This window comes from Aulonocara sp. 'chitande type north' Nkhata Bay, linkage group LG13, assembly GCF_057382095.1.
Source record: "Aulonocara sp. 'chitande type north' Nkhata Bay isolate Kocher_YH1m ecotype deep benthic linkage group LG13, A_spYH_male_GT1.1, whole genome shotgun sequence".
In the NCBI taxonomy this organism is placed as follows: Eukaryota; Metazoa; Chordata; class Actinopteri; order Cichliformes; family Cichlidae; genus Aulonocara; species Aulonocara sp. 'chitande type north' Nkhata Bay.
Window position 1 is genome coordinate 5789603 of NC_141356.1, and position 22481 is coordinate 5812083.

The 22481-nt window shown below is 42.8% G+C and overlaps 1 protein-coding gene across 2 annotated transcripts in view; it reads left to right on the forward strand.

Annotated features, from left to right (window-relative positions):
* Positions 1 to 22481, forward strand: part of inpp5a (inositol polyphosphate-5-phosphatase A) — a 167914-nt gene that overhangs the window by 110271 nt on the left and 35162 nt on the right. For both annotated transcript variants that reach the window (XM_086258379.1, XM_086258380.1), the window contains 2 exons: positions 29 to 148; positions 13125 to 13209. In XM_086258379.1, the coding sequence (XP_086114505.1) occupies positions 29 to 148; positions 13125 to 13209 (205 nt within the window). The remainder of the gene's footprint in view (positions 1 to 28; positions 149 to 13124; positions 13210 to 22481) is intronic.

Genomic DNA, 22481 nt, shown 5'->3' on the forward strand with positions numbered 1-22481 from the left:
CGCTCACAATGTGACCTTTCTCCATCAGTGCCTTTGATCTGGTCAACATCCACCTTTTCCATGATGCTTCCAACCTTGTGGCCTGGGAGAAAAGCCCATCAGAGTACTCTGGGACCAGGCAGAAGGCACTGGCCTACGTTTTAGACAGGTACAGTAGATGTTGGTCACCAGCTTTTTTACTTTAGTCTTAGATCAAATTCTGCAGATATCAAGGTAGATTTACTCTATTTATAACCCAACATTTCTGTTTCTGTAAAGCAGGAAGACGTATGATATCCACACATTTTTTAGATAATCTGCAAAACAAGTTCCTTCATTATACACGATGTTTACACTCTTTATCTGTAAAACTGAGATGGACTACAAAGATTTAAGAAATGTTTTTTTTAACTAATAAAGTCTTTTTTTCCTGAACAACAGAAATTGCATATCTGCATTGAGGTAGCAGCTGATAGTCACAAATCCCATTTCTCTGTTGCATGGCAAAAACCTGTATTGATATTGTAATCAAGGCTTAGACTGAGCAAGAGAGGTGTGGAGAAGGTTTTTGGTGGGATTCAGTCTTAGACCAGTGGGATTACATCTGTCTGTGGAAATAGGGCTTCTCACTATACGGTCTGTGAACTCCCAAGTCTCCTTTATCTGTTCTTTTTTTGTCCCTCACTCTAAATCTTTCTTACTTTCCAGCATTTTCTGTTATTTTACTTTAGTTTTTGGTAGTGTAATCTTACACTTACCTCTGTCGTTTTTCTACCAGCAGAGAAAATGAAGCAAGCATTTGTCAGTACACCATTTGTGAACACTGCTTTGGTCCTGAGAAATAAATATATAAAATATACTGTGACGTGTAATATCATCACTGGCATTACAACAAAAGTCCTGGCTAACTGAACAGAACTGAATATCCCCCCGACACACACATCAAGAGAAAATACCCTTTCCTGCATTTCCTCAAAAGACCACACGAGACTAATCTAGAAGGAGTCATTCTCCATAGACTGCTGTGTTAACTTTAAAGTGGATAAACATGCCTAATTTTTCACTTGATTAGAACTAATACAATGTACACACTGTACGCTGTATTAAGGCTTAAAGTTATGTATTATTAGGGGCACGGCTGCTTTGAGTGACAGGTGGTATCACCTCTGCTAATCTGAGTCATTGAACTGAATATTTTAGCTGTGTTTGCAGTCTTGGTGACTTTTGGAACATTTTTTGTTTAACTGTCCTTTTTGGTGACTGAATTTATATGATTATTTTACTCATTTGGAACTGATTAGCATGTATTTATGTCTGTGTGATGCTCTAATATAAACTACCCCTTTGCTAACCTGTGCTGTTAGCATTAGGTTATAATTTAGCAATCTGCCCTGTTGTCAAAATGTAGTCACTGCAAAAAGTAAGATGGCAGCCGTCCATATCGCAGGATAATGCTAACTCACCGTGTCAAAATGAAAGTTAGCAAAGCAGTGGGTTACTCTGTCCATCTTTTAACTACAGACTATGTTGGCCAAACAGGATGTAGTACTTTTAGCTGCTGTCTTATTGCTCAGGACCTGCTGGGCAATAAGACAGAGGCACATCTGCAAACTTTCCATTTAACTGGGTTTCAGTTAAATTTAATGTCATTTTTCCTACTGCAGTTGTCTGTGACCGCCTGGCCTTTTGCTGGATGTTCATTTCTATTTCTATACTGGACATCGTATTATATAGCAGGCACATTGCCATGTCATTTATACAGTGGTGGCTCTAACACGAGCGAGGCTACGTTAGTTTAACGGTTTTAATTATTCTAGCTGGAGTTTTCATGGTTATGGTACAGGTTTCTACCCTCTGATCTAAGTGAAGTCCGCGTCTGTACAAACAGACCATGATTTCCATTCATAGGCTACGCTAATGTAATTTATGGGACATGCATTTGCAGCACTGTGGGATGATGGAGTGCACAGTGGTAGCCCTGCTCCATACCTGGCCATGCTAACACAGAATAAAAGGCTAATACCCACCAGGCAGCAGGTGACCTCTCATTCAGCTTGCATAAGAATGCACGACACGCCTCCCCACCTCCTCCACTTTGGATAACTACATGCATAAATATATCGGTGGCATACATTACAAACAGGCTTTCTGATGGGCCTGAATTACGAGGCACTTAATAAATTCTTCTCTGCAAGGTCATATTTTACCTTTACTTCATTTTTGATTTGATGAAAGAATGTGCTGCCTTTAATGGACAGGGAAGTGGCAGTGTTTCAGCAGCTTTTGCAGTTTTTTATTACATCTTAACGCACCTGGATTTACCGACATAATCACGTTTCCAAAGCACCTCTGTTTCTGCTCTGTTGTGTTTGATAGTGTTTCCTCTACTTTCATTGTGCTATTTCCCCCCAGTTGATTTATTTTGAAAGGGCCTCCTGTAAACACACCTAAACAGCAGCGAGAGTCTTAGCTGGGTGGCTGAAGGGATTGAATAGAAACTGTGCTGGCGTGAGTGGCAGTTTCCACGCTCCCTCCTTCTAATTCCCCTTGTGTTGGAGGATGGTAACCTTGTTGTTACTTCTGGGCCATATCATTTAAAGGTTCTTCTTTCGGCAGGGGTGGGGATGAGGGGTGAGTGGTGTGAGGCAAGGTGGTGGTGGTGATGATGAGGAGGTCGCTATATGTTCCAGCTCCCCTGGTATTCCTTGCTAGCGATACAGGGGTGGGATATTGATGTGGGGGGGCCATCGCGCCTCACTCACTCACTTTAGGGTGAAGCCTTCGGGCGCAGATCCGGAGCACCGGAGTGAGAAAAAGCTAGCAGTGCAGAGGGAAGGGAGGAGGAGCACAAAGGGTGCCTGGGCTCTGTAAAGGGCAGTGAATAATGGGTCGGTCCTTTCACAGAGGCTGCTAACCTTTTGGCAGCCACCAGCAAACTCCATTCTCCTCCGTCGATCTGGGAGGACAATGTGCCCGGGCCGGGCTTTGAATGAAGCGCTACCACCAACAGTGTTCCCATTCAGTGGCTGGTTGGGAACCATCTTTTTGGCTATTGTCCTAACTCTGACTCCTACCCCCAGAAGCGGAGCAGGAAAAGGAACGGGGAATATCTAAAGCCAGAGTTCCCCCTCCCTCTCTCTTCTCTCTCCTCTCTGGGCTCTAATCTCTCATTGCGGGATGGGATAAGATTGGGGAGGGTTGGAGCTGCTGAACACACCACCAGCTGAGATCCTCACAGCAGTCTACACTGGAGCCTGCACGCACGGCAGCGCTGCGGGGACAGAGCTCTGCTGCCGAGCATCAAACTTCAGCCTGCACCTTATCTGGAGCTCATGCCTAATAATGCAGCTTACAGCCCATTGAGAACACATCTGATAAGCCTTTTCCTCTGTGGCCCTTTTAACTGCTAAATAGTGTTTATCTCCAAAGTGCTTCAAGGCCTCGGGGGAACAATGCTGAGAAGGAACAACGTTTAGCCAGCCAGACCTCACTATTGAATCACATCAGAAAGAAAAAAAGGGGGAAAAAAGCACAGTTCCATAGCCTGGGCTGATGTGAGGGCCGCTTCCATGGGAGAACAGCAAAGGCTCTGCTTGAAACGTACCCTCGCTCCCTTTCCTGCCCTTTGAAAGTGCCCATGTGTGTTCCAAGCTGCATGAAGTGACACTCGGGTACGCTTGATGTGGAAAGTTCATTGTTTCCCATTTATGTTATGGTTGAGTTGTTTGTGTGCGCACAAGCAGTTTTTTAAAGAGTAGTTTAACTGGGCATTTTCATAATGTTAAATGAACTCCCATTAGCTGCTAGATTGTACAGATATCAGCTTATTAGCATTTTCCTTCCAAAGACAGGCTGATGTAATGACAGGAACTTCTCTAGAGGGTGGAAATCTTTTCTGCTAAATGACCAATGTGAAATGATAGCATGAGATAAAACCAACAGGTTTTTTTTTCATTGCAGTTAAAAAAAAACCCTCCTTTGTGTATTGGAGTTTGTTTCTGTTTCCAAGCCCCATTCAGAGTGGCTGGTCCGGTTCAGGGGAGAACAGTTTTACATTACAACTGTGAAATCCAGGCATAAAGGCTTGCTTTGTGGTGCCCTATTATTTCCACACAAATATAGTCCATTGTCAGAGTGCTGAAGTTAATTTGATCAACATTGGGGACATTTAACTGTTTTGTTCGCTGAAAAGACTTGTTTCATGCTCATTTTCGGGCCATTCAAAAGCAATGATTGGCAGAAAAATAATGTTGCCGTTAACAATTCAAAGCAATTAGTTTCCCATGGGGAGGCAGTGGGCCGCACTGGCCACCACACAGCGATGCTTTGTCATTTTATGGAGGGTCATCAGTCAACTGTCAGCGCGACTCAAAAAGCCCTCCAATCTAAATGTTTCCCTTTAGGCTTTTCCCAGAACAACGGTCTGAAAGAGCAGAGAAAGGCCGGCTAGTTTCCAGCCAATAGACATGTTGAGCTGCAAGAGGGAGGACTGGATAATTGCAGGGGGGATCCTCCTTAAAGCCAGAATGAATTTATTAAAGAGAGTGGTTGGTGTGTGTGCGTGCGTGTGTGTGTTGTCATGCTGATCATGGTTTCCAGTACAACTCCTGTGTCATAAACATGTGTAGTACAATTAATTTTTTTTCTACTGAGTCTACATGTGATCTATAATGACTTTTTCCACTGATTGTGTTTGTTTATAGACCTGAGTGTGTAGTGCCACTGTGTGACTCTGTGCTGCCTTCTCACCCTGGGAGGCCTGCAGGAGCAGAGGTTAATCTTCTCCACTGTCTCTCTGCTCACAGTGGACCTGTTTCTCTCTCTCCCATATACTCACTCACTCACTCACTCACTCACTCACTCACTCACTCACTCACTCACTCACTCACTCACTCACTCACTCACTATGCACTTCTAGTTTACCATAACAATAACTACCTTAACCTACACCTAACTTTACCTGTACCTTTACTCAATGTGTTATTTGTCCTTTTCAGGCTAACAGTATCCATAATGTGGAATTCCCTAACACATCGGAATTTGCTGATTTGCTGCTTCTCTGTTATTTGTAGACACATGGTCATTTTAACCTGTCTTCAGCCCTCCCTCCCTCCTCGGCATTATGTTTTGCATTATATTCTGTAGTAGTCTTGGGTTTTCTGTAGAACAGTATAGTCACAAAGTAAAGTTTGATTAGATTTCTGATTTGGGTGAAATATTCACCAATGCAATATAAATCAAAAAGATGTGGCCTGTCTAAAAATAGACCCAAATAACTATGTAGTAATGCACAACTATATATGCAAGGTTTAACATCGCCATTTTGCTTGTATTTGACCATATTTGGGATGGCGCGGAAAGTTATCAGCTCATTGGGTTTGCAGAGTGCATCCATGAACTTGCTTGTGCACATCACACAGCATCACAATGGGATGTTCAAACAAATTTTAAAGTAAGCTTTTGGGGTCCAGGTAGTTTTCCAGTCCGCATAAACTTTACATAAACTTTTCTTGCCCACTCCTGGCTATATCTCAGAAGTTCGCTGTCTTCTGTACTTCAGGATGTCTTGACGCTGTTGACTTGAACAGACCTATTCCCTAACTTCTGTGTGACCGCTGAAACACCCTTTCACCCCCTTTCACCCCCTCAGCACCTTATCTTTCCTGCATGGTGTTCTTGTTGGGGTGGTAGTTACTAAGGAGATGGGCTGCTAACAAGGGAACGAGGGTAAGGCTGTCCTGAGGTGTCAAAGGTCCTGTCACGGGTCACTCTTGGCTTATTCAGAAAGACGTCACCAGCAGATTCTTCACAATGTTAACATTCTCTCAATTTCTCAACATTTACTTACAATGGATGACGGTGCTCGGCCTGGCTATTGTGTGCGAAGTTGAATCTGACTGGCCAACTTATGGTAAGTCACCTTGTCAATATAATCATGACATGGCCCCCACTTGCACCCTCATAATCTCATATTGGGTGTCCGTTATGGCTGAGTTTAGCTGTCAATCACCGTGTGTAATCTGGAGTCAGTGAAACTGAGGCTGGTGTAAAGGAGAAACAATCCAATGTAGGTAAGCTTTTCATCGGGTATCATGGTGTGTGTGTGTGCTGTTTGTGAGATTGAGCTTCTGATAGAGTCTTTCATGCAGGAATGCTTTCAGTCTTGAGCACATGTTTTTTTGTATTTTTTTCCTGATACCATGGTTTTTGTGAGAGTTAGACGTAGAGAAAAAGTCTAGCGGTGGCTTTGTGCTGGCGGTTTAAGGAGCCTGGGAGCAGAGTCTGGGGCCATGTTGTAAATTAGCGTTTGACCCCGGCCTTTGTGTAGCCCCAAGGAAGGCCTGATGAAGGCCCCAGCCCAAACCTCAGCGAGAACGGGCCGTGTGAAGAGGCTCTTTCAGGGGTGTCACTGCGCGATGAATTGGCCAGGAGAAAGCATGTTTATAGACTGTGTAAAGGAGTGTGTCTTTGTGGGAGAATGTCACCGACACTGTTACAGTTTGTCTGAATGAACTGTGATGACGAGACTAATGGGGCCCCCCACCCAGGGTGAGGGTCAGTCAGATCCCCATCCAGCCTCCACCCCACCCCCAAAAGTCCAGGACCCCCCACTCTCAGGACCCTTTCACGCCCAGTAGCTGTAGCTAATGTTGCAATTCTTGGTCCGTCCCCACAAAGGCCAAGAAAAAAGTCAACTTTCACACCACTGAGTCACCATGAGTGCTTTAGGAAATGATCGTGTAAACAGAGTGTTACCTTCTGACCTCAAATTCATTCAAATTCAAATTCAAATTTTATTTGTCACGTACACAGTCATACACAGTACGATATGTAGTGAAATGCTTGGACAACTGCTCGTGACCTAAAGAAAACAAAAAAGGAAAGGCTATGAATAAGATAGGAAATAAATATGAAAAATTAAAAAGGGTAAATTTAACTAGGAAGGAATAAAATATAAATTAAGGTTAAAAATGAAATAACTGTACAACACAAATTAGAATGAAGGGTAAATTTAACTGGGAAGAATAAGATAAAATATATAAATTAAAGTTGAAAATAAAATAACCGTACAACAAAATACACAATACACAATATAGAACTATATAAGAATGTATGAAGAAATATAAATATAAATAAATATATACACAATAACAGCAGCTGTACAAGTATTAACTGGAAATGAAGAATATAGTGACCAGTGTTGTGCAAAAAAACAATGTCCAGAAAGTCCAGTGTGTGTGTAAGAACCATATGTGTGGGTCAGTACTGTGTGGTGGTGTGATTGAGAGACCGTATCGCCTGCGGGAAGAAGCTCCTCCTCAGTCTCTCTGTGTTGGTCTTCAGGGAGCGGAATCGCTTTCCTGACCTCAACAGAGAGAACAGTCTGTTGTTGGGATGGCTGAGGTCCTTCACGATCTTCCTGGCCTTGGTCCAGCACCGCCTGCTGTAGATTGAGTGCAGGTCAGGGAGCTCGGAGCGGATGGTGCGCTCAGCTGACCGCACAACCCTCTGTAGAGCTCGTCTGTCCTGCATGGTGCTGTTCCCGAACCAGGTTAAGATGTTTCCCGTCAGGATGCTCTCTATGGTGCACGAGTAAAAGTTCCTGAGCACCTTGGAGGGCAGTTGGAAGTCTCTCAAGCGTCTGAGGTGGTAGAGACGCTGTCGGGCCTTTTTCACCACGGTGTTGATGTGACAGGACCATGACAGGTCCTGCGTGATGTGAACTCCGAGGTATTTGAAGCTGTCCACTCTCTCCACTGGGCACTCGTTGATGACGGGGGTCTGGTAGTTCCTCTCCTGCTTAGTGCTGAAGTCCACTATCAGCTCCTTTGTCTTACTGACGTTTAGAAGGAGGTTGTTCCTCTGGCACCAGTTCTCCAGATTCCTAATCTCCTTCACGTAGGCCGTCTCGTTGTTATCAGAGATCAGGCCCACCACGACGGTGTCGTCAGCAAACTTGATGATGGTGGTGGAGCTGGTAGTGGCCACACAGTCATATGTGTACAAAGAGTACAGCAGGGGGCTCAGAACACACCCCTGGGGGGCTCCAGTGCTGAGAGTGGTGGAGGCTGAGACATGTCCGCCCATCCTTACTGCCTGTGGTCTGCCAGTTAGGAAGTTGGAGATCCACTGACACATAGATGAGCTGAGTCCCAGATGCTCCAGCTTGGTGGTGAGTGTGGAGGGAATTATGGTATTAAATGCAGAGCTGTAGTCTATGAAGAGCATTTTAACATAATTCCCCCTTCTAGTGTCCAAGTGAGTGAGTGATGTGTGGAGGAGATGAGAGATGGCATCGTCTGTGGAACGATTTGGACGGTAAGCGAACTGTAGTGGGTCCAGTGTGTCTGGTAGTGAAGAAATTATGAAGTCTCTGACCAGGCGTTCAAAGCACTTCATCACTACTGAGTTGAGGGCTACAGGGCGATAGTCATTGACCTGTGGCTGATACCTTGGAGCAGCAGACAAAACAGCCCGGCCGCGGGTATTAGACATGGCTGTTAGTGGGAGAAAGACCTCAAGCTCTGGAGAAACACACATTTCCTCCTCTCTCAGTTTAGCCACTCTTTCTTAAGGGTGACTGCCTCACTTTTAACCTCATCTTTCCTGTTCATCACTTAATCTGTTCTTTATTTCTTTATCTTTTTTAACATGTCATTGCCTGATTGGTATATATCTATTTGGATAGTGTTCGCTACTCACAAAAGCACATGCGGTAAATTCTCCATTAGGGCAAAGAATGTAGAAGTTCCCACGCCTATAAGCGCCGCATGACGTCTGTGTTCAGCCACTTTACTGCCCTCCGTTTTGGTCAACAGTATAAACTGACCACTAAGCCTGTTTGGATAGAGCTCAGTCTCTTAGCACCAGTGTGTGAGGTCATTAATGGCATCAATCCCAGTTTGGGTTTATTAAAGAGCTACTCCACACAAAGGATGTGCAACTTAAAAAACTGTGCTTAACAATCAAAGAAGAAGAAAAGAAGAAGAATGAAATCCAGGCAAATTAAAAAGTAATGCAGCCAGTGAGACTTTCATAGTGGTTTCGGGTAACTTCAGAACAGGAAATTCTAGGATTAGTCAGCTTTAAATGTTAAATATCAACTGCCTTTGGATCCAATGAAATGCCAAATAGCTAGCTTCTGGCAAAAGACTGAGCAGCACTATCAGCAATCAGTAAAAGTATTAACATTTGTGCGTGTCATGAGGAGTCTATCTAACTGTCAAAATGTGCAGAGGCCATTGGTTTAAGTCTCTGAAATTAGTGCCTTTGTTCGTGCCCAATTGTAGCACAGTTACAAAAAGATAGAGAAGAGCCCGACTGATATGTTGTTGAAGGTCAATATATTGACCAATAGTCATTTGGGCATTTACAACGGTTGATAAATAAAAACTGAAAAGTAAAGAAGATCTTCTCTCACCCCAACCGGTCGCAGCAGATGGCCCCGCCCCTCCCTGAGCCTGCTTCTGCCGGAGGTTTCTTCCTGTTAAAAGGGAGTTTTTCCTTCCCACTGTCGCCAAAGCGCTTGCTCATAGGGGGTCATATGATCGTTGGGTTTTTCTTTCTTTGTATTATTGTAGGGTCTACCTTACAATACAAAGCATCTTGAAGCGACTGTTGTTGTGATTTGGCGCTGTATAAATAAAACTGAATTGAATTGAAAATCTTGTGATCTTCCAGGGCAGAAAGGGAGAATACCTGGTGTTTGATCAGGGGCTGCTATAAAAGTGGTCGGGGGATCCCGTGTCCTTGCACTGATTGGATGTATTGGACAGATGGTGGTAGTGGAGCTTCCGTGATTGGTTACGCCAGAGGGTCTCCACATAATGAGACACAGAGAACACCTTTCAGTCATGTTTTGAGTTCTAATGTTACAGAGTTTGTCCACCAGAGAAATGCCACAAACGCAACAACCAGCTGTCACTCACTTATCCTGAGTGACAGCTGGCGGCCGACTCCTGACACGCACTCGCAAATGTGATCATATCTCCCTAATCCTGGCACGTTTACACTGGTTACCAGTACATCGTAGAATCGACTTCAAGATTTTGTTAATTGTAAATCTCTGAATGGATTAGCTCCATCTTATCTCTCGGACCTTTTAACAAAAAATAATCCAAGTAGAGCCCTTAGGTCTGCAGATAAGTTGCTTCTGACTATCCCCAGAACTAGACGGAAAAACAGAGGTGACCGAGCTTTTGCAATCGCTGCACCCAAACTCTGGAACAGTCTACCCCTTCACATTAGGCCTTTGCCAGCACTCGACATTTTTAAAACCCAGTTGAAAACACTGACTAGAATGAATGACTAGTCTTTTATAGTAATTACTATGTATGTTTGCTATTTTATCTCTACTATATACAGCACTTTGGTTCAACCTGTATTTAAATGTGCATATAATTTTTTTTTTTTTTTTTTGATTTTGATATCCTCTGCACAGGCCGGCAGAGGATAAATGAGTAATCCACAACCTGTCGCGATAATAAAATAAGATTATTGTTAAACTGCGTTAGAGAGGTCGGCAGATATTTTAGATCACCAAATATCGGTATTGATATTGGTCTTATCAGTTGAGCTCGACATAAGATGTTACATAAACCTTTTATTGGTTTAACCTGCCCGTGCTTGCTTTAGAAAGTAAACTTTAGACATTAGGATAGAGAGCAGCAGTCAGTTATACTCAGAAAAATAATAGTTAGGTATAGTAAACATCAGTGACTTAGTGAAAACATGGAGGGTAGACATTTTGAGCAGTGTGCTTTTACACATTACACGTTAAAAGGACTGATCATTTTGGCTTATTTATGGGCACCATAACCTTATTTTGACACATAAATTAAAGGGTTTCGGGTGACTTACAGCCTTTCGAAGGTTACCTCTAGTGTTTTTTTTGGTTTATGTAAGCTATGTTTATTACTTTCAGTGCAGAGAACCTAAAAATGTTTGGAGAAATGTGCAGACAAACCATTGAGAAAATGTGGGCTCTGTATAGCCGGCAATTCACCAGCCAGCCTTGTTTAAAGAGATGCTGGTTATTCGGGCATCAGCTTAAAAGAAAATATATGGAGACCAAGTGCCATTTCCACTGCTCCACACTGCTGTGTGCAGTTTCTGCTTAATATAAGGGAATGTCAAACTGCATACTCTCTATTTAATATAATAGCTGTGTTCCCCCGCCTCCTTACTTCAGTCACCTTCGCCTCGCCACCACACAGAAAAGAAGTGGCTGTGCTTTACGACAGCCGGGCAGACCGAGACCCGGCGCTAAGAAAAGCCTTCTTCTCTCTTTACGGCCTCATAAATATATTGTTATCTGTGCCTGGGAAGTCCACGGTGAGATTTATCCGTGCGATTAGTGGGGATAGCGAGCCAAGCATCCTGAATCATTAATTACACAAGAGCTTTAATTTCCTATCTCTGCTCTGTAGAAGAGACACTTTTAAGTAGGTGATGAGGCGTAGGACTTAATTATATGTCGCTTAGGTGCATTATTTTTTTTTTAAGCACTGGGATGCTGGCGGTGTGGTGAAGTTCTGGAGATTTGGAAGCGGTCCACATCAGAGAGGATCTGCAAATCCATAGACTGTATATGCTTAAGGTTTAAAGAAGCAGGGTATTTAGTGCATTAAAACATCAGCCAGCAATAAACTCTGGTGGATTTTGAAGACCTTTAAAAGGCATCGGCAGAGCAATTTCACTTGGTCTAACTAAAACAGAACATGGCAGAATATGTAGGTGCATTAGCCCGCTGGGTTACGGGACCAGCAGGTTTATTTGTCTTGAAACCTTCAGTGTAGGAAAACCATTTTTTATCAAATTTATATTAACAGGTACAAAAAAACACTGAGCAAAATGAGAAGAAAGATTAAAAGGAAGTTAAGTAGAATCTCTTAATTCATTCAGATTTTCATTTGTTGAGAATTCAATTATGGTAAATGGTAAATGGCCTGTATTTATATAGCGCTTTACTAGTCCCTAAGGACCCCAAAGCGCTTTACATATCCAGTTATCCACCCATTCACACACACATTCACACACTGGTGATGGCAAGCTACGTTGCGTTTTGAAACATAAAACACCAAAGTCTACATGATAGGGATTGTTTAAAAAGCACATAGAAATGAGATAAAACCCTTTCCACCGTGGCAAACAAATCCAAGCCGAGGTCCAGGCTTACAGGTGCCCACTTGCACTCACAGTACTACATATATCAGTGACAGAGACGTATAAGAAAATTCTGGCAAGCAAAAATCAGTGCCATAAATCACACAAGAATAAGTTATGTTGATGACGTAGCACATTTCTCTCTCTGTCTCACTGTCTGCAGTTTCTCCTTTCTGCCATCTTAACGTTTAATAAATTCATGCCTGGTTTTCCGCTTCAGCTACATGCACATTCTTTTAACTCTGTTATCAAATCAGCCTCGTGTGAAAAAACGAAGACCTCTGGTTTTATACGAGTCTGTCCCAGATGTGTGCATCATAAGAAAATGCTGCTCCGCTGTGCTTTTTGTGCCTTAGCACCAAATCAGAAAATGCGCTTTGGCTCTAAACCTCTCAGCGCTTAATAAGTTAACAGGGTTGAGTCTGGTTTACTCACACGTTGATTAGTTCAGCAAAGTGAATTTTCTTTGCCATCAAAGCAGATTGTCAAAGGAAACGGTCACACTTGATTCATTTAATTGTGGCGTCACCTGAGAATGACTGTTTTCAAGCTGAAAGCAGCGTTTACTCGAAGCCCTCGCATGTATCCAAAGGTGAACTGGACTTAGGTCATTTAATAGCAGCGTATCAGTCAGGAGTTGAAAATCCTGCAAATGGATCACTAGATATTTTTTAAAAGACAAATGCAGCAATTTCATAGAATTTTCTTCTTCATTCTCCTTCATACTAAAAATGAGGCTTCAGATAAAATGTTTCTACTGTTTTCTGCCTGCTGAGTGCTGCAAAAGTGCTGAAAGCTTGGATCAGATCACAAAAAATTTTAATTGAAGTGATCAGACCACCAGGGGGTGCTGAGGCCCTCATGAACTTAACAGCCTGAGTCAAAGGAACTGATAACCTTTGACACCTGATGGTGATGAATGTCAGATTTTTTCTATTATTTATGTTTTTGTGTGTGTGTGTGGTGTTAATGTTTTGCAGGATCACGGACCAGCGGTATGAGAAGCTGCCATTTTTTGTCTTCGGTGACTTTAACTTCAGGTTGGACTCTAAGAAAGTTATTGAGGTGAGTAGGGTTTGTTTTCTTGACATATTAGTAATGGATGGCTATCTGTATACATTATCTGGGCGTTATGGGGATGTAATGGCACAACAGAGAGCTAATGACACACTGTACACACGTGCGGTTACGTGCTATCAAATCCATAGTGATACAGCATCGTGCCATAAAGCCTTTGTGTGTGTGACTGTGTTTGTGAGGGTGACCGCAGTATAGTAAAAGTGGTTTTAGAGCCTCACTGTCTCTTTAGAGTTATGACTCATTAAACGCTTCACTGTGGCCGGCCCAGCTGTGTTTGCCGACCGAGCCTCGGAGTGCATTGTTATGTTATGGTGCCATTCACAGCTCTTTCTCCTCTCCCTTCCTCCCTGGCTCCTTCCCTCCCCTCTTTCTTCGTCCTCCTCCTCCTTCCTTCTTTTGGTGCAAACGTAGCCATGGCTAAGGTCGTCGTTTAGTATTCTCCTTGGGGAGATGAGGAAATTATAGAAGACATTGCAGACAGCGTTGTGGTAACAGAGTAGGGGAGACACTTGTTAGCGGGTCTTCTCCCTCCTCTCCAGCACAATGGTCCACGAATCAGTGGGCCTGCTCAAGGTGTGAGCATTGTTCATTTCAACCCTATTCAGAGGAGAGGGAAGAGGAGGGGAGGCTTTCTGAATGGAGGGCTTGAATGCTTAAATGAGTTAGGAAGGACTTAACTTTGTGTGGCACAGAAAAAAACTTTTTTTTGTAGTTTAGCCATCCAGGCACTAGGTGGGGCAGTAAATCACCGCCTCTTCTGTGGCAGCCAGCTAAGTGGGATGGACATCACATGTTTTTACTCAGCGATCTATCGCGGGCATTGATTAATGGCCTCAAAGTTTATGCAGTACATTTGATTTTGGTGCTGTAATTGGATCACATTAAGCCGCTGGTCATGTGAGCATGCGTTGCTTTGGAGATAATAAATAAACGAACAGAATCCACAGCAGCAGATGTACAAACACACTGAGGCTATTCAGAAGTCAGCTTCTGCAATTACATGTCACCTGGCACACATTTAGGATGCCACATTGATTTTCTGTCAACGATGGGCTGTTTTAAATCTTATCATCTCTGCGGAAAAAAAGACAGTGTTCCAGGCATTCAGATATGAAGGAAAACTGTATTTTCAATGCCAGTACTGGCAGGGAATATGGCTGCATTAAGCTGAAAGGAAAGCATCCAATAAAGTCAGATGAGATGAATCAGAGTCTATCTGTGTTTATCCTCTGCAGCTAATTATAGATAACTCTCTCCTCATGTTTCCTGTCTTGTCCAAGCTGCTCTGTGGTCGGTAAACTCTCCACCTCTCTGTGTCTGCATTGCTGTGAAATGCTGTTTGAGTGCAGTAAGGGGTCGTGACCCCTTTTCCAGGGATGTGTCAGGCTTGCATCGGTGTGTGCCCCATTTCTGCCCCCCTTTCCCCTCCATAGAACTCCTTTCTTATGCACCTTGGCCCCATTCACTTACACAGTCACATCCAATGCGAATACACACACACACACACACACACACACACACACACACCAATTTGTTAGACCTAATGACTGATTGATTCGCCCTGTTCCCAATGGGAAGTTGGAGCACTAGGCCGGCGTATAAACTGCACCCAAACTCACCTTTCCTCCAGCTTAATGAGGGTTCCTCAAACAAGCCGAACATTTAATGGGGACCAAAAAAAGCTGATGATGTCATCTGACCGAAATGTGATCCGGTGATCAACCTGTCTGATTTAACGGCGACCTGCGTGTTAGCCGTAGAGAGGGCTGTGATGTCACCAATATAAACAAATGGGTTGCAACCTCTGCGCAGGGTGTAACTCACAGCCGGGAGGCCGTTTTAAGCCCTTTAATGACAATTAATGTCAACAGGACAATTAGTGCACATCTACTGAAGTGCTTAACTGTAGATGGGCTGCTAGCGGATCGATCGTCCATACTTATCCGAAGATTGATTCAGGCACAGGGAGGCTGGCGCTCTTTCTCCCTGTCTAAGAATCTCATTTTTTTGCTTTTCTCGCTCTTCGTTCTCTTTTTTTCAATCGATAGAAACAGGCTGGGGGAAAACAAAATAGCCAAACTGATGAATAGATACTTGTGTGTACTTTTGCTGTGTTAAGTGGATGAAATATTTGCAAAATTGAACTACTTGGCTTTTTGATTTGCTGTGCATTGGGGACAGCTCTCAAAACACCCAGAGGGCTCCCTAGGCCTCACTTTGAGAATCACTGGATCAGAAAATACTCTAGTACATTTCTCTACAGCTGCACGCTACACCACTCCTCTTCTTCTCTGTCTCTTGTCCATTGTGGGGGACTAGACTGTGGACAACATCTAGCCACTCCCATGTCACCCATCCTGCCTTGTGGGAGGGCAGATGGGACAGGGAGTATTTTAGGATGTATCCGTGTGTGCACAGAGAAGGAGGTGGGTTCGGAAGGCAGTGGGTTTGTCATTGTCACAGGGCAAATTCCAGGTGGCAAATTCCTGGCATGCTTGCGCGGCAGGATCAGTAACCAAAGGCCTGCGGCTGCCCCCCTCCTGCCCACCCTGGGCAACCCCATTAATTGTGTCCGACAGAGGGAATTGGTTTCAATTGACCCCCATTCAGCGGCCCTTTGACTCGCAGACAAAAGACACAGCCACGTGGAGACTAATGCTCAGGCTGAGCAGCATAGAGGTGCCCATGCCCCGCCAACCTTCTCTCTCCTCTCCCATGGGTGTGATCATGATTTGGCTTGATCATGCTTTGCATCAGTGCTGATAAAACAAAGAAGTACAAAGGAGACGTTTTGAATCAGTCCATTTATATCCCTTATCAAGCGCTCATGTTCAAGGCACATTCAGGACATTCATGATAAGCGGTGTAAAGATAGAGCATGCTATTAAAACACGGCTGCATATCAATCTCTAACTTCCTTTAGGGAGTCTGAGTCTCATGTTTTTGAAGGAATGCCCTGAAACCTGTTAGACCAACGTTACCCCCAAAGGCTGTGTTTGGTCTTCTTCATTCACAATCGAGGCCAGATACTACCGCTCACTGCAGGTGACTGTTAGGCTTAAAATAAACCAAAAAAGTAAAATTCTGTGAGTGAAACAGGCTGTTAACAGTCCATTTAATTTATTTATTTTTTTCAAAGATGTTTCAATACTGACAGTCGGGTCTAACTGACCACCTTTGTAAATTTCAGTGCACCTTAGTATCCAGCGATAATCTTGACTGGCAAAAATAATTTTGTGTAAGTTAGACAGAACAACTCATTTAATGATAAATTAAGCCAAAAAATTTTCAGTCGTTATTCAGTTAACAGCTTTGTTGCTAAAATGTTTAATTGAAACGATGCCGTAATTGCTCAGAGCCCAAGGGGACATGCCAGGAAACACCCTGATCTCCAGTGGTTGTTCAACCAGCAGTTAATGTTTATAATTAAATGTTAATTTGTTAAATACAGAAACGATTAATATTTAATAGGTGAGGATCTGGACTGAAATTTCCAGTTAAGGACTGAAATGGCGTAAGGATTCCCTGTATGCACATTGTTATTGTAAAATAGCAGTCATTGAAAGACAGCTAATATAAAGTCCCACACAAACCATTAGTCACTGTGTTTTAAGTAACGCTCAGGTGACAACAGTCAACCTGTACCTGTACACTTAATCTTATTATTGAAATCTGCTGCCATCCTTTCACCCTACAGCTGCTCCCAGGCTGGGCTCTCAGTTAAGAAGCCAGATCATATAACCTTTGTCGAACCGTGCACACCTACACTGAACATCTTTTTTTCTATGGTTCCACGCTTCAGTCAGAAGGTGGTAAAAGATGGCGTGTATTAAAGAGTATATGCGTGTCCCTCGAGGTGGCCCGTGGCTGTGAATCAACAGTGTCGATGACAGGCTCAGGGCTCTGTGCCTGGACTCCTAGTATATTTAAAATCCCTCCTAATTAAACTTAATAGAATGTAAATTTAATATCTGCAGAGATTGTGTGCTGCTGGCCAGCCCGCTCCAATTTAAGGATTGATAGAGGCCAGCGTGGAGGTTAATTGCTGACTTGATCTACTGTCCCCGTGACATGGTGCGGGGCTGTTTTAATTGGGCCTGATCTGCTGCTACATGGACAGATTTCATTAGACTAGCTGGCCTCTCATTGACTGGAGAGATACACTAAGAATAGCACCCCCTGTCTGCACCTGCAGGAAGTGGAGAGGGCTGGATTGGGCATCAATCTTCCTTCCTTTGTCCTGTGTCCTTTCTCTCGCTTGAGCAGCATGAAATTAAAGGTGGGGCCCTAGACTAGCCCCACTCCTAATGAATGCTGTAAAATGCCTAGTAATGACAGAGCAGCGTGATAGATCATTCATTTTTCACACAGTGCAATCACTCAGTGCACATGCTCGTGACTATGGGAGCAGAATTACAACCAAACATGGTTTTTTTGGACATCACTTTTCTCATGAATGTCATGTTTTCTTATTGAGCATGTGGGTGCAAGGACCTCAGTCATTTCCAATCTACAGCCACCTTATTTATTCCTTTTTGATAATGCAATATGAATATTACAGTGGTTGTTGTTCAGACAGTGGAAAGAAACAACGCGTATATTATCTGGAGTGTCTAACTAAAACCAGCAGCAGTTCATCAGGTCCATTGTCCGGGCTGCTGAACCTAACCCTGGTAAATAATTTGCGCTAGTAAAGGCTAAACAATTTTTCCCTTTTTAGCCTGACTTTGACTAGCATGTGTGTATCAGGCCAGCTATAAATCAAAAGGCAGCCAGTGTAATTAAGTGTACACTACATTAGTCAGGCTAATTAATTTTGGGGGCCATCCATCCATTAACCAGCGGGCCAGCACTGATTGGGCCTCTGTTCTGTGGAACCCCCGACACTGGGGACTGCGACCTTCCTTGGCTGCCCTCATCTTTCCAGATACACTCATGCATTGATACCCAGAGACACAGATGTATACACAGTCATATATGTACCAAGTCTTTTGGAATTTGCCTAAAAATCTTCCTGCACCTAGAAGGGCACTTAGAGAGCACATTTTGAGCCAAGGCCATTACCCCGTCTTGCAATTTTAAAGAGCAGCCCAGCGCTGAAATTTAATGGCTCTTTTTTTCCACCTCTCTATAGTGTTTAATCAAATTCAGACTGGATGTTTTCGCAACTCTAGCTGATAAACAGTTGGATGCCAAAATGAGCACGACACAGATCACATACCTTTGCCTTTGCTCGTGTGGAGGAATGACCGCTTTCAGAATTCTCGAGGACGGCGTTGCTAGCAAGAGGAGGCATTGGAGTGCTGTGTTTGACTATTTTATTGCTAGGCCAGATTGTATTGACAAATCCCTTCCAATGGTCGTGGTAATCTACTAAATCAATACACTTTTTCCATGAAAGACTACCCACCTGACATTGTCTTAATTGTCCTGATGCAGTAAACCTCATTCATTTACTGCACCGTGCAAGTCAAAATAGAGTTATTAGCACCTACTGTTTGACCTACGCCTGTTTATGGCCCCAGTGGTTAGACATTAGGGGTGGGGGAAAAAATCGATACTGTGTAGTATCGTGATATTTTGTTTGCTAATAATGTATCGATACAGGGACAGCAGAAATCGATATTTTGTTACAAAAAAAAGTTTTTGTGGACTCTGACTTCAGAGCATGTTGATCAGCTCCTTTTTCTGAGCAAGAATCCTGACATTCCTTCACTGTCCAAATGTGTTTAACTTTTTTTTTGGCAGCAATAAACATGACAGTTTACTTATTTTAATTTAAGACATGTTTTATTTTAATTAAGTTTAAAACTTTTTTATTTAATGTAAAATTATATTTTGTTTTAATTTACTTTCAAATTCTTCAGTTGCTGAATGGGCTGCATAGGTTTCACAAATTGCATAGTTCAGAATAGCTATAATTGTACCAGATGGTTGCATTCAGTTAAGTTGGACTAGACTGTAATACAAACTGTTCAGTTTGTCAACAATAAAACTGACTGAAACGAGAGAAAGTCTGAGTGTGAGACTTTGATATTAGATATGAATATTGATAAAGTTTACCTTTATGTACAGAATCTGAATATCGCAAAATATTTTTAAAAATTGCAATAATATCGTATCGTGCGTTAAGTATTGTGATAATAATGTATCGTGGGATGTATGGTGATTCCCACCCCTATTAGACATGTGGAGATATTTCCTTACAATACAATAACGGCATATTATCTGGCTTAGAAGAGTCCAATCTATCACAATGAGTGCCCATTATATCACTGATAACCCATCTGGATATAGAGGGAGACTATTCCCTCTAGACAACAGAGCCTGTTCTCTCTCCCTCTTCTCTCTGTTTGCTTTTGATGCTAATGAATACAGCGGCGAAGACACGGAGGAGAAAAAACGAGTTCAGCTACGAGGGCGCAAACTTGAGAGATGCAGCTTTGATGGCAACGCTGTCCATATAATTAAAACCCTGGCAAATGAAGAACAAGCAGTGGCTTCTGTTGGTCCTGCTCATTAACAACAGGCCGTTTGAGCCTGGCGCCAGCCATTGTGTACTTGGGGGAAGGTGGGGAGGGGCGCTGTCACTGGCAGCTGGGAACGCCATGCCAACAACGGTGGGATGGCGTGACAAACCGAGCCAAGGATGAGCGCAGAGCCTGGCACCAACGGGGCCCGGGATGGGACGCCGTCTTGCTGGCCCCTGGGGTTGGTCTCGGTCAGGGCTGTAACCTGAGTTACCCCACAGCCCCGCACTACTGCTGTCTTCTCCAGCTGGAGCCACTGTTTAGATGTCTCTTTTTTTTTGTACTTCAAACCTATTCTATTAAGCAGCTGAGTGACAGATTCATCGGCAGTATATTTGAGTTATGAGTTTTCCCCCCCTTGAGTTGACCATTACTCAGTTAATCTGTTGATTACATTCTCTTTAACTGACTTAATGTCTATTTTTTAAGATGTAAAAAAAGGAGGAACTTACATCTTTTAATTGGTTAATACTAGGGATTCTACATATCGGTATCGGTCCGATACTGACCTAAATTACTGGATTGGATATCAGAGAGAAATAAAAAATGTAATCCGATCCATTAAATATTACAAAAGTACCTCACAAAACTTGCGACATGGCGTAACCCAGCTCATGACCTTAGCACTTCGGAGCAGTATGCGTCACGTCATAGAGCGGCTGTGGCGACCTCTCGGCGGTCTGGTTGAGCATTTGGAGCCTCGCTACCAAACCGGCATTTCATCTCCGAGAGAGCTATCCCAGAGAAGTAAAGCATATATGTAAGTTCATCTCTGAATGTTTGTAAAGCATTCCCACGTTAAGCTTAACAACCGATATAATGAGCGACTGCCTCTTCTCTCCCCCTCCCTCTCCTGTTGCTACTTCAAATTGAAACTGATCAATGATCAGCTGATCGGCTTTTCTGTCGCGAGTCCCGTCTCTCTTGTTTGTTTATCACCCACTTTGCGCCAGAAAGAGGAAACCAGGCTGAACAACAGCAGCACGTTTAAGCTTGATAAGCTGTTGTTAGAATTTATTTAGCTGGTAACTGTGCAGGGGCGGATCTAGCAAAGTTTTGCCAGGGAAAGGGGGGATACAAAGAAATACTTTTCTTTCTTATTCTCCAGCTTTTAATAAATAATTATCTGAATCTTACAACCAAAGTTTTCATCTGATGTAAAATATATAGAAGTCCATTACTGTATATAGAAACTGTTAAGTCTAATATACCCTAGTAAGCTATACTACTTTTTCCTTTGGGAAGGTACCATCTGTGCAGTCTGCAATTCTGTTGAAGAAAGATGTTGAATCTATTTCATTATTGTTGAAAAATAATTGATTCCTGTGCATTTGTTTTACACGTGCATTAAATTAAAGTCGATTATGTCGATTAAGCATCACAAGGCAAAGGGTGGGGGGTGGTTTCCTATTTTTTTTTGCTGGGAGTTGGCAACCCTATTAGCTGGGTTGTTTAATATTTCCACTAAGTTCTCTTTAAAATAGCAGAATAGGGAGGATGGTGCAGGTTTATGTCTATTAGATTGATCAGTGTTGCTGATCTGTGAAATATTTTGGGTGCAGTGTATTTTTTTGCATACAGGTATAACAGAATAGCTTTAGTGTTTTGGTTTTTAAAACTTGAGTATGAACTTATACAAAATTCAGCAAGATATTTAATAAAAAACTGTTTTATTGATTATATATATATTGGATTCATATCGGTATCAGCAGAGATCCAAATTTATGATATCGGTATCGGACATAAAAAAGTGTTATCGTGCCATCTCTAGTTAATACTCAGCTAATCAACAAATGAAAAGCGCGCCGTAAGGTGATGCACCTTTGAAGATTCCTTTAAAGGTTCTAGAGAGATGGCTCTTTACTATTGGTTCATATCATGCCACAGTGTAACACCCACAGTGCACCTGATAAGTTTTATACAAACAATATAGATACTATAAATTGATTTAGTGATCAATCAGGTCTGTCTGTGAATACCAGTGGACTCAATGCATGACTTAAAAACATTTAATCCATTGTTTTGTCTAAGCAACATAAGAGCTCTATAAATCATGAATAATCAACTTTGGCTTCCACCACAGTCTTTCTTTATGTTTTGCTTTATTGATGGTTTGTCTCATCTTCTGTTAGTCAGTATGGACACCCGGCTTTGAAAAATAACCCAGGGAGGAACGACAACAGCTAACAGTGATGCTGTTATTTAGTCCAGATGAAATGTGGCATAAACTGTGAAGGATAGGGATCTCTTTGTGCCTGGTACATAGTGTCCGACTTGTATGATGTCAGTCTATTTTTGACTAATGCAGTCCTCAGCGTTTGTAAAACAGAGCACAATAATAGTTTTTTCTCTGTCCCTCTGAAGGATTGAGTGGCACATGTCGTCGCTGCGGGCTGTGCACAAACATGCACACATGCAGCATTTGAATCATAACGCATATAAGCACAAGAAGCAGTCTTTATGAGAATAGCGGCACGTCGCAAGTCAGACATGATTCCTTTTTCAAATCAGGGAACTATTTAACTCGTGGCGTTTGCGAGCTTGGGCTCATTCCACTGCAAACTTTGAAAAGCGATGACAAAGAATAAACATTCCCCTGTTGTTAAGGAAGCCGGCAAACCTGCAAGGATTATTTAAACAAGTTGGCCGACAGGATTCCCAGTGTGAATCTTTACTGTCAGCACCAGAGTGATGTTACTCGACAATGGCTCATTGTAACACAGCTGT